This window comes from Capra hircus, chromosome 22, assembly GCF_001704415.2.
Source record: "Capra hircus breed San Clemente chromosome 22, ASM170441v1, whole genome shotgun sequence".
NCBI classification, from domain to species: Eukaryota; Metazoa; Chordata; class Mammalia; order Artiodactyla; family Bovidae; genus Capra; species Capra hircus.
In genome coordinates this window covers 16,832,151-16,844,542 of record NC_030829.1, presented here as the reverse complement: position 1 = coordinate 16,844,542, position 12,392 = coordinate 16,832,151, and the positions used below count along the sequence as shown (strand labels likewise).

Genomic DNA, 12,392 nt, shown 5'->3' with positions numbered 1-12,392 from the left:
TCATGCATTTCCAGGGTCCTCTTCGCATTCTGTACTCTCGTTAGACATTCATTTCTTCACTCTAGTATCTGAGGAAATAGACATCACAGTGTAGCGTGTGACTGACCACAGGCCTGGGTCCAGACCCCAGCTCAGCTTAGCTGTGTGACCTTAGGCTTCCGCCAACCCAGTGCTCCCCAGGCTAGGTTCCTGCCCCCGTCCTAGGCGCCATGGCCAGTAGCATCTGCTGCCACTCCCTGGTCATTGGTGTCCCCTTCAAACAGCTGCTGTGGTTGGGGGCCCCTGCAGGCTCGTCCTTGGTGGCCCCCTGCCCTCTCCTGGCTGCCGCAGCCCTCCCCCCACCCATCCAAGCACCCCGAGCATCTGCCGCAAGTCTCCTGCCTCTCCTGCTCTTTCTCCCCTGGGACTCACAGTGAGGAGGAGATCTGTGGACAGTGGTGTGTCTGACACGTTGAACCAGACAAGCAGAGAGACCCCCAAGCTGCCATGGGTAATAACTTTATTAATGTGGCGCTGCAGCAGCTTTCTCTGGAGCCACTGAAAGTGGGTCAGGACTCTCCAGGGTCTGTGGGAGGGTCAGGTAAATGAGCCTGTTTTGAATTCCTGGGAAAACCATTCCAATTACAGGTGCTGTGTTCACCTTCCCTGTGGGAGCACTCTTGCCGGCATTCACCGCAGCCTCTCTGCACAGCCCAGACACTGAGAAGTAGTTGTGTTGAGAGGCTGTCCCCAGCTCGGGGGGCGGGGCCCACAGAACTGGGTCAGGCCCCTCCATGGAGTTCCAGACTCCAAAGTGGGCTATTTCTCAGAGCATCTGGTTTAGACCTTTTGCTTGGGCTAGAACAGAGGTTCCAATCTCTAATAAGCTTTTGCTTATTTTTTTATCTCCTACCTCATGGGTCTCCTGTTTTAAAAGTTTTGTCTGCCAGACTGCATTTGTTATTCATTGAAAGACAGTATAGTGAGTAGCAGTAAAAAAAGCGATTGATGAGAAGGCTGATATTTTCCTTAGTTTCTATGATATAATGGCAGATGAAGTAGCTCTTGCTGTTTGATGACAATGGCCACAGGCTCGAGGTTCTTTGTTGACTTCTGTTAATTCCCTGGACAGCTGTGCGTGGAGCCCAGGACACAGAGGAGGTTAATATCCAGCTATTGCTAGTGGGTGTGGGGGTGTGGGTTGCCCGGGCCTCTGCATGGCTCCCCTTCCTCGCTCTCACTTTGGGTGAGAGCACACTGAGGGAGGGGCCCATGGGAAAGGGTGCAGGGAAATGTGGGGAATGAAGTCACAGAGAATCTGGGGTTTGGGCCTGTGACCATGAACCTGCGGTACTTTTTGCCCCAAAATAACTTTTATTGGTCTTTTATTTTTTAAATATTGTATAAATTCCCATTCTGAGTTAATACCTTTTCCTGGAATCCTTTTTTTTTTCTTTTCCAACAGAGTTGGGACCTGGTGCAACAAACACAAAACTACCTGAAACTGCTGCTTTCCATAATTAACAATGATGGTGAGTCTGCCTCGGCCTGCCTCAAGCCAGTGGATGTTCGGGGTGTTCCCAGGTCTTGACAGCACCAGTGTGTGATTATTGGAACCTTTTGCTCTATGGGAGAAGGATATGGGGATTCGCTTATCATTGGCCGATTTATTCCATGTTCTCAAAACCCTAGAAAACAAAATTATGAACTTCCTACAGTCTGAAGTACACACAGGGTGTCCTACACTGGCTCAGCTGGCCTTTGAGCTTTGAACCTCAGCCTTTTGTGTGGGGCTACAGTGGCCTCTTCCCATTCAGAAAGTTGAGAGAAAGTCAGTCTTGGCTTCTTCTTGGTCACACACAAGCCCATGGCAGGCCTGTTCTCTGGATGGTGCTCCAGCTGGTCTGACTGTTTTGGTTGAATGAGCCCATGATGCCCAGTGTCCTGGGGCAGTCTGAGTGACTTCTCCTTATCAGTCAGGACTTGTGTGAGGTTGCACTTGCTTGAGCAATATAACCAAGAAGCCCCAAGAGCAGAGCCAGGAGACAAAGAGCAGAAACAGTCTCTCCTTGTCTCATATCCATTGTTTAGTTAGCTCAAAACCAGCAGTCATTTCAGACTTGTCTCCTGCCGCCTTGAATCCTCCATAAGAGAGACACGGTCTCTGTCCCAGAGCTCACACTCATTGTCTCCATTTGGGTCAAGTGCCCATCCTTAAACTGTGGTGGGGTTGGTGGGACATCCCATGCCTGCACCTGGGGCTAGGCTGTGGTTCTGAGGTAGCCTGGATATCACCCTAGACCTGGGCGGTGACACATCCCCTTCTCATCAGCTTGTGTTTGCTTTTCTCCTGGGCCACCTGTCCTGTGTCCTGCGTAGATGACAGCGGGCTGCTGGTACACTGTATCTCAGGCTGGGACCGGACCCCTCTCTTCATCTCTCTCCTGCGCCTTTCCTTGTGGGCTGTGAGTACACATGGGCTGGGCTGAGGGTCAGGGAGCCTTCAGGGCCTTCCAGGGTCTACTTTTGGGGAGCGCTGAGCCTATCCCCAGAAGCAGAGAGGATTTGGCCTGAGGGACCTCAGGTGTCCAGAGCAGGAGATGTGAAGTTTGACCATATTCCTGGGCTGTGGGGCAGCCTGGTGGTTGGGGTTCTATGGGTGTGGTTCAGCCCTTGAGGCCAGGAGGGGGCCTCTCTCTGATCTGGACACGTCTCTTCCAGGACGGGCTCATCCACACGTCCCTGAAGCCCACTGAAATCCTCTACCTCACAGTGGCCTACGACTGGTTCCTCTTTGGGTGAGCCTTCGGGGGACGGACAGCAGGCCGTGGGATGGGGGCAGTGTGTGCGTGGGTGTGGGGGCTCCTGTGACAGGGTCGAAGGTGAAGACAGTCCCACCCCCTTGGGAAGACGGGAGGCGCTGGTCAGGCCCACTGAGGCTGTGAGGCCGGTGCCACGGGCTCTCCCCGTCCTCCTGCCTGCACGCTGCTGGCTTTGACTTCCTTGCCTTCTTGTTTCAGGCACATGTTGGTAGATCGACTCAGCAAAGGAGAGGAGGTGGGTACTGCTCACAGTCCACGAGCATGTGTCAGGGCTCCACAAGCTCTGGCTCCTATACTCCCAAGAGGGACAGGATGACGGTCTGTTCAGTGCCCACACTTTGGGGGCAGCTCTTTGCCTGGTGTGTGCTGGGGCTGGGCAGCGTGGCAGGAAGAAATCCAGCCCAGCAGTCCCCCACGCTGCACCTCAGTCTCCCGCTCTCTCAGGAAGGACAGTTACCTGTGACCTTCCTGTGTCAGTCCTTCTCCCCTCTTTCTCTGCCATCCTTTTTACGGCTGACTTTGTTTTCTGCACTCAGCTTTGGAAGCAATTTACAAGTCGTTCGTGTGCCCCTCACCCTTACAGCTGAAACCCAGAAGCTCTTCCCTGTCCTCTGTCTTCATCACACCCAGTCGGCAACTTTAAGCCCTGGGGCCGTCCGTGCAAGCAGAGGCCTGCCTGCCCCTCACCACTGGCCCAGGCCCAGTCAGGGGCCCTGGGTCCCTTCCTGTCTGGGCACTGTCCCTCCTTCCTCCTCTGTGCCCTGTCCACACAGCATCCTTTTTGTAGCCTTCGCCGTGTTACTCTTTTTTCACCCTGTTTTCCCTACACGCAGACCTAGAGTCAGACTTGAGTGTGAACCCTAGTTGTGCCACCTATACCTGGGTGATCTTGGAAAGTGTTATTAACCTGGAGTCTCCTGGTGTCCGTCCTGCCGCCTCACAAGGAGAACGAGTCCAGATGCCCAGCGTGGGAGTTGCACACAGTGCTGTCTCTCTCCACACCCCCACCCCCCATTTTCCTGAAGCATCCTCCTCCCCTCCTGAGGCTCCCTCTTTCTGGGATCTTATCTTGTGCCTTCTTCTTTTGTTCCTCCCTCTCAGCTGCTCCTCTCCCCTTGTAAATCTCTTCTGAGCACTTATCGCATCTGCCAGAACTGCAGAGCTCATAAGCCTGTTCCTCAGAGGCCTCTGTGAACTCTGTCAGAGGCGGTGACTTTGGCACGGAAAGCTGCACACACAATCCCTTGCAGCCTCTCGTTTTGAAACTTGCCGGGTGCTGATGCCGCAGAACCTATTGCCTGCCCACCGCCGTGCTGTCCCTCACCAGCAGATTTCACCTCAGAGACTGGGTAGGGGATGCAGCTGAGCCCAGTGGGTTCTGGATTCAAACCCTGGCTATGTCTCAGCATAAACAAGAGGGTCTCCTCAGCCAGGAGGGCAGGCAGAAGGTGGGCTTTTCTCTTAGCACCCCCTTCCCTACCTCCTAGTTCACACACTCAAATTACCCATACTTTAAAAACATGCAAAGGGCTAGGACCTGTTAAACAGCATTCTGTACCCTTCCTTTGCCTTTGAGATTCTCTGAGTGCATTAGCATATTAAAATCTGAAAAGTCTGTAATGAAAACATCTGTTTCATTTTATGTAACAGGGAATTTCCTGGCAGTCCAGTGGTTAGAACTCTGTGCTCAGGATTCCATGCCTTCGTTGCTGAGGGCCTAGTGTCAATCCTTGGTCAGGGAACTAAAATCCCACAAGCCAAAAAAAAAAGAAATTATGTAACAAAGTTTTCAAACTGGACTGACCTTGGCACCTTCCCTCCTCTTTTTGAGGAAATCTTACCAGGCTCTGGGATACTCTGTAGGTGTTTCTCCCAAGTGACGGGTGGATGGACCACACCTTTCAGAATCACTGCAGAGACAGAGCATTGTGTGCACTTTGCAGAGGCCCGATGGATGTGGGTGCTGGCTGGAAGGAAAGAGAGCCTTTGCCTACAGAGACGGGGATGTGGATGTGGGGCCAGAATTGAGGGCCTCCCCCTGCCTTGACCTGCCTCAGACTTCATCCTGACCCTGGTCTCTGAGCAGTGCAATCTATGGGCCTGAACCAAACTGTTTCTGTGTATTTCCCCTACGAAATCTGATTCCTTACCCTTCCGTGGTATTCCTGCTGTGTCTTGAGGCCTCCAGATCCTCTCTCTCCCAGCTGTCCTTCCCTGTGACCCTCTCTCCATGGTATTCTCAGGAGAGACTGAGGGGGAGAAGCGGCTGTTATCTTCATCCTTTTCAGTAGCTTGAGAACACATGTGTTGAACTTGAAGATGGTCTTGTGTTCTCAGGAAGGAAACATAGTCCCTTCCTTCCTTGCCCAGCCCCGGCATGCCTGCCCGAACTGCTACGCCCTCTCTAGCACCCATTCTGTTTCCACACCAGAATATCTGACAGGGTCCCCATAGTGGGGCTGCTGTCTGGCAGGGGTGACCAGGGTCGTTGGCTGCCCTCTGGGAGTCTAGCCACCTAGATCCTTCTCCCTGGGGAAGACTATCTTCTCATGTGTGCTGCTTTTTTGTCTGTTTCTTAGATTTTTTTCTTCTGCTTCAATTTTTTGAAGCATATCATCTCTGAGGAGTTCTCTGCTCTGAAGACACAGAGGTAAGGAGAGACCTGCTCTTGCTGAAGGCAGGTGTACTGGGAGGGGCCGTGCTAGGGCAGGTGGTCTTGCTTGCCATCTTCTCCCCACCCTGCTTCCCTGCATGCTGGGCAGGCTGGCCTTCCGTCCCTGCCTTCCCTCTAAGGGCAGGTAGGGATAACTGGGGAGGGCCAGAGGATGAAGAGGCTCATCTTGTGACTAGGGGTGCAGGGCTCGTTGCTGGAGGAAGGGATGGGGAGACCCCCAAGCTGCCCTTGCCATCACCTCTGAGGCCAAAGTTCTCCTCCCTGAGTTGCTGCAGAGGTGTGTCTGTGCAGCCCCCCACCACAGAGCAGAGTCTGCTCCCAGTTTGGCACACACAGGGGTCTTGGCCTGGTGATTGCTTTAGGACCCCTGTGAGGGTTGGTGTCTGTGCCGTGTTCCCTCACCTTCCAAATCCAGGCCCCTAATGTGTTGAGCCAGACTTGGCCTCTGAGGGGCCATGCTGACAGGCAGGAAGCAGGCTTTGCTGGTCTCCCAGAAGTGGGCCTTGGCCTTTTACAACAGGCTAGGTAGGACCTGTCTCCATGAGTTTCCACTGAGCTGGAGCTTCTTTTCCAGGTGGGCAGCATAGTGGGAGACAAAGGATACCCCCAGTCCAATCTGGAGCTCACTGTTCTGGCTTCTGTTTATAGGAGGAAGAGTTTGCCAGCTCGGGATGCAGGCTTCACCGTGGAAGATATCTGCATGCTGAGTGAGTCATGGGCCCCAGCAGACTTTCTCTATGCATCTTTCTGGGTATGGACCACAGAGGGATTGTTTGTTCTAGAATCTTCTGTCCCCGGTCGTATGGCATAGAGGAGGTGGGGAATCCCTCATAGGAGAAGATAATGTGCTAACTGATGGTCCTGGCCTCTTTTCAGGACGGAAGGACCGTGGCAGCACCACCAGCCTTGGCAGTGACTTCTCTCTAGTCATGGAGAGCTCCCCAGGAGCCGCCGGGAGCTTCACCTATGAGACCGTGGAGCTGGTCCCTGCAGGAGCACAGACTCAGGCAGCTTGGTGAGGGCCAGGCTGGCACTGAGCTTGCTAACAGCTGGCAGCCAGGGCTCCAGCTCCAGGGAGCCCCAGGAACAAAGGGGCCCCAACAGTAGGCCTGAGAGCTCAGCTACCTGCCCTGCTGTCTCCGCTGGGCCTCAGAGGCCAGCCATCTGGCTGGGGAGGGATGCTGCCACACTGGCCCAAGAGCATCAAGGGCCAGTGCTCTCCGTGGGACAAAGGAAGAAGCTGCAGGGCTGGGCAGACGGGGTGGGGTGAGGGGAGGGTGTTAAAGGAACTTCATGGGGGCACTCCCTTGTATCAATTGCCTGGGAGGTAAGGCCAAGCTTAGAAAAAGAAAAAAGTACTGAGTACGAAATGAAGGTTGCTGATCGGGAGCTCATTTGAGGTTCAGCTCCTTTGAGAAGCAGATGACTTTTCTCCCTGGACAAAGGGCTCGAGATTTTGTACAACACTTGGAGGGAGGGGCAGTCCTTAAAACTGTTAGTTCAGAATCTGTTGCCCAGCATGTGCACTGAGGCCAGTAGGTCAGTGTGTGTGAACGGCATAGTCCCTCTGTGAAGACCCAGCTCTCGCGGCCCATGGCTAAGCCCAAGGGAGTGCTGGGTGTGCCCACTCCCATGTGGCATTTTTCCAGTGGAAGTAAAAACTGGGCCCAGAGACTCAGCTCAGGTGAGCAGAGGGTGGGCCTGAGGTGGCCTTTCACCAGCAGCCCTGTCTTCACACCACAGGAGGAAGAGCCACTCCTCCTCTCCACAGAGCATGCTCTGGAACCGGCCACAGCCCTCCGAGGACCGCCTGCCTCCCCACCAGGGACTGGTGGAAGCCAAGTCCTCCAGCTCCTCGTCTTCGAACCATTCTGACAACTTTTTCAGGATGGGTAGCAGTCCCCTGGAGGTCCCCAAGCCCAGGTGAGGAGCTCCAAAGTTCTTCCCTCTTGATAAGGCTGGAGTGTGGGATTCCAGGGCACATGGCCTGGTAGGTGGTACATCCAGGAGACCAGAGGGGATTGACAGATTTGCAGGCTCACCCACTTTAGGAGGTACAGAGTGAAAGCAGGTTCACGGAGCAGTCTGAGACTCCTCCTTCCTGAAGCCCTGGCCGATGGGGAGTCGAGAATGTGGGGCAGTTGCGATGTGATGGGCAGGGAGTTGGGGCTGCCACCACCTGCTGCCTTTGCTAGGTCTCAGCCCCTGTGAATGCCACATTCTGATTAAAGAGATGGAGCTGGATCCTCTTGAGTTGCTTCTGGTTCTCCCATTCCTTGTCTGAATTGGTGGGCCATGGAAGAGAATGGCCAGTAGGGCGTCAGGCTAGGTGTGTGTAGCTGGTGCAAACCTCACAAGACTGTACACCCAGCAGGAGAGCATCTCAGCCAGGACGGACAGGTGGGCCTGGAATGTGCTGCAGAAATCATGTTTCTCTGGTGAGATTAAAGCTGAGCACCGGGCAGGCTTAGGATTGAGGGATGGCCTGCCATTTGGGGAAAGGATTTCCTCACTGACCTCATACCTTCCATGTCATAGCCAGGGAAGAAACCCTGTGATTTATTTTGTTTTCTAAAGCCTTGAGAATGTCTGGTTCATCTGGAAAGAACAAAGCAGTGTGAGACTGAAGAGGTCCCCTTAACAAATGCCAGGGAGAAAAGACCTTTAGCAGAAAGATCATAAGTGTTAAAGTCCACTCCAGAGTCGCCCAGCTTTGTCAGGTTTTCCAGAATTTCAGGTCTTTCCTTGTAGCAGACATGTTACCAAAGAGGAAACTGAGCCCAAAGGTGGCAAACTTATTATATAAGGAAAGACCTGAAACTTTGGAAAATCTCTTTCCTTCGCCATCCTCTGGTTTTTCCTTTCTGGGCAAAGACAGACAATGGAGGGAGGTGGGGAAGAGCATCCTCCCCTCGCAGGCTGAGCGGGTCAGCTCTAGGCGAGTAGGAGCTGCACTGTCCAGAGGAGTCACCTAAAGGTGAGCCCTTCAATTTTGAGCACCGCCATGTCAGCCAGTGCTGTAGCTGAGTCTGGTAAGCAAAGGCCACAACCCCTCTATCCCCACGGGTTGGTGGAAGCAGCTGAGCAGAGGTGGCACCCAGCAGATAAGCCCCCTAGCTGTGCTCGCTCGCATCCTTGGTGCCGCCCCATGTCCGTGTCAGCTTTCCTCAGGGCTGCTGTGGGGCTGCTGTGGCACGGTGTGACCCTCTTGCAGGCTGGAGCTCCTGTTCACCATCCCTCCTTTTCTGCCTGTGCAACATTGCTGGACAACTAGGAAGGAAACCAGAAGATTCCCCTAGTCTCCTGGGTCCTCCTGGTCTTAAGTGTCCACTTGTTAGGGCTCCCCTACTGAGGCAGCACCCCACCACTCGCCTTAGCTCTTAATCATTTTCTTCTTCCTGACATTCATTCCAATTTTGTGGTCATTTCCCTCTCTCCCCGGTGGTTATCCACCTGCACTGGGCTCAAATGCTATGGCTGGTCCAGGATGGTCCAGAAGGCTGAGGAGAATCAGGGGTGTCCTCCTGACTTGGGACCCTGTGAACTGGGGCCTGGTGGAGGAGGCTGGAATAACTGGTCCAAAATGGGGCACAAGGCCTTGGAGAGGCATGGGGTGGACTGCTGTGTGGTTTCTGATGGCTCTGCTGGGCTGTTCTGGCAGTGCTTGCTTGTAGCCAGGCTGGACTGGCTACAGGCTGGGCTAGGAGACAGGGTTCCTGATTGGATGCTTGTTTGCCAGGGGTCTTGAAAGACTAGATTCTGATTTAGAGCATTCTAATTATAATTATATATCTCCATTAACATGAAAATTAATTTAGTCCTTCTTATCTTAAAGTGCCTAAGGGATCCTGTCATTAGCTTTCCTGCTACTCTTAGGTAACAGTAACCAATCAGCTTTTTAATGCAGCGGGAGGAACTGTGTGGAAAGCTATGTGTGACAGCTGAAATTCCCCTAATAATATGAATTCTCTGGGTTTCATATGCTGCAGAGTCCTAAATTCTACCAGTGTATCTCTTTTTTTTCATTAATTTTTTTTTGTTTTTAATTGGAGGATAGTTACTTTGCAGTGCTGTGCTGGTGTCTCCCATACTGCCATGTGTGAGCCAGCTGTAAGTGTACACCAGGCTGAGCTCCCTGTGTGATACGGCAGCTTGCCACTAGCTGCCTGTTTTACATGTGGTAATGTATGTGTTTCAGTGTTAGTCTCTCAGTTCATCCCACCCTCTCCTCCCCACCCACCCCCCACCATGTCCATATTAGCATATCTCCTTTAAGGTAGGACTGCTGGCAAAGAAATTGGGGGAGCTTTGTCCAAAGTTAAGAAATAGGTGTCGGGTTAGTAAGAAGGTTCTGTGGGGTGCTGATTCTTATCCAGTCCCAACCCCATACCCCTCACTGGCAAGACTGGTGGCCCTTTTGTGTCCTTAGTTGTCACTACAGTAGCTTCTGAGTTGTGTTTCTGGACCACTGTTAAATCTCTCATCATCTGCAGGGCTGGGCTGGCAAGAGGCAGGACGCCTCCCTGAGGCCTGGTCAGTAAGGTGCCCCTCTCCGTATGGTCTTGGTCTCTGCTCCAGGGTCAGACATCCCGGGGGCCGGGGATTGCTAGCACTGTACATGCCTAGGGTGGGAGGATGCTATCACTGAGCCCAGCTGGAGGCCAAGCTTCCTGAAGAGCAGATGAACTTGCCTGAGTGACATCCAGCAGCCTGGTTGAATAGCTGAGTGACAACATAGGCACCAACTCTGCTACCCAGATAGCTGCCCCTCCCCCATCCTTCCCCACCTACTGACTGCTTGTTACAAGCAATGTGCTGTGTTCCCAGCTGTGTTTAATGAGGTGGGAAAACCAGGTTGCTTTCTGTGACACACAGGGTTCCTGTCCCATGTTTGATGGGTTCTCGCTTGGGGCTACAGGTCCAGACCAGGGATGAGTGGTGAGGAGCGTTAAGGCATTGCCAGCTTGAGACTGAGATGGATAAGAGAAAACTTGGAGCCTCAAAAAACTTCTCCTTGGGTTGCTGCATGAATGCAGAGGTCCCTGGTTCACACACATAGACACACATAGCAATGCTTGAAGTCCAGGCTGGGGGAAACTTAATGATCTTTCAAATCTGATAAATCTTGTCCTAGCTGTTGATGAGGTCAAACACTTCCCTTCTGAGCTCATTTTTTTCATCCCATCGTTAAAGTAGGAATAGTGATCTTTGTCTTCATGAGTTTGGGTTTAAGTGAGGTGACCTTAGAAGCACTGTCAGCTCTACCATTTTCCAGTTTGAGGATGGCTTGGCCCGATGTCCCCTCCAGTCCTGTAGGTAGATGGGTGGAAGTGGATGCTGTGTGTGTACTTGAGTTAAGGTGTAGGGCAGAAGGGCATGGGGCTTATTAAAGCTGCTTGTATTACCTGTGCACTAGGGGTAACTTGAAGGTTTTCCCTCCTTTCACTTGGCAGGTGCAGTTTCTTCCTTCTGGTGACTGTTTCCTGTCATCTTTAGGGTGTCCCCTCTTGCCAGCTAATTTAAATTGGCACTTAGGAGCACCTCTGTGCTTCGTACAGCTCCTTGCTCTCAAACCCAGAAACTCAGTGGTTATGTTACTTTGCAACCCTTTCTTTGACAAAAGCCTCAAATAGAAAGGTTCATTTGGAGCCTGTGTACTCAACTCTTGGAAAAGATGCAGAAGATGGTTGGCTGCTTGCTGAGATTACTTTGTGACCCCTGGGATCATGCGTCCTGTTGCTATTTATGCTGCCTACTCCATGCCACAGCTGTCCCCTGGCTGCTTCAAGCATGGCTCTTGCCTGGTGCTGCTGCCTGCTGGACAGGGCAAGTACAGGGAAGGCAGCCTTAGAAGACCAGGAGCCCTTGCTAGGAACCTGTCTGTAAGCACATTCTACCTGGCTGTCTTTTTCCCATTGGAAATGTGAGTCTGTGATAGCCCTGGGGAGTGGAGTTAGGAACGTGGAAACCCTCACGTTCCCTGTTCTGGAAGTCCCTCATCCTCCCCAGCCTCCTCTACTTCACGTTAGTTTCGTTCCCTCAACACTTTGCTGTTTAACAACTGTTTTCCCAAAAACTGGAAAAGAATGTCTATCTTAAACTTGGAGCAATAGATGAGGTTTGTGGAGCCAGGCTGACCTCAAGAGGGGTTGCACCAACATGAGAACCCCATCATGACCCAGAGGAGGCACAGGACCGGCCCCCAACTGTGGCCTGCAGCTTGCTCTTATGTGTAGTCAGCTGTTTGATTTATAAACGGTTAAGGATCACCAAAGATGCAGCATCTGGCCATCAAGCATCTCCACCTAGGAAGAAGAAAGCCTGCTCCATCATCGCCAGGGCTTCCGGCAGGCAGCCCATCCTGTCCTCATCCACGTCCTGTTGCCACACACCTCCAGGGTAAACCAGGAGCAAGGAATATGGCAAGTCTCTGTTGCAGGAGATTCCATCTGTTTTCCCTGGTCTCAAGGTGATTCTGTTGTATGACAAATCTGTAATCAAACTTGGCTCTAAAAAATAAAAATCTCTTCTTGTACTCACTGACTGTATTGGAGCCTTGGGCGAGTGTCTTCCTCTGCCCGGGCTGCCATTTCCCTGCCTCTAAGATGAAGATGGCTTAGGATCAGCAGAGATGTAGCGCTGGCCAGAGCTGCACTCAGTTTGGCCACTGCTTGCAGATAAAGCTGGCCTGGGGACCCGGGGGTGCTGTCACCTCAGTCTAGGAGCCCTCTACACCAGCCAGCTCGGTGGGCCAAGGTCAGTTCATTTTTCAGTTCTCCACTCCCTATACCACAATTCATGCTTCTGCTCTGTTTCTGGGTCCCTCAGGAACACCTGCTGTTCTTGAATTAAAGGATAAAGGGTCAGGCATCAAACATGATATACCTCTGGGGACAGGGACCTGGTGTCACTGATGG

The 12,392-nt window shown here is 52.6% G+C and overlaps 1 protein-coding gene across 3 annotated transcripts in view; it reads left to right on the top strand.

Annotated features, from left to right (window-relative positions):
• MTMR14 (myotubularin related protein 14) overlaps window positions 1–12,392 on the top strand; it is a 43,984-nt gene that overhangs the window by 27,302 nt on the left and 4,290 nt on the right. For all 3 annotated transcript variants that reach the window (XM_013973421.2, XM_013973422.2, XM_013973420.2), the window contains exons 10-17: window positions 1,445–1,511; window positions 2,359–2,444; window positions 2,701–2,777; window positions 3,000–3,036; window positions 5,381–5,451; window positions 6,124–6,182; window positions 6,352–6,490; window positions 7,219–7,398. In XM_013973421.2, the coding sequence (XP_013828875.2) occupies window positions 1,445–1,511; window positions 2,359–2,444; window positions 2,701–2,777; window positions 3,000–3,036; window positions 5,381–5,451; window positions 6,124–6,182; window positions 6,352–6,490; window positions 7,219–7,398 (716 nt within the window). The remainder of the gene's footprint in view (window positions 1–1,444; window positions 1,512–2,358; window positions 2,445–2,700; window positions 2,778–2,999; window positions 3,037–5,380; window positions 5,452–6,123; window positions 6,183–6,351; window positions 6,491–7,218; window positions 7,399–12,392) is intronic.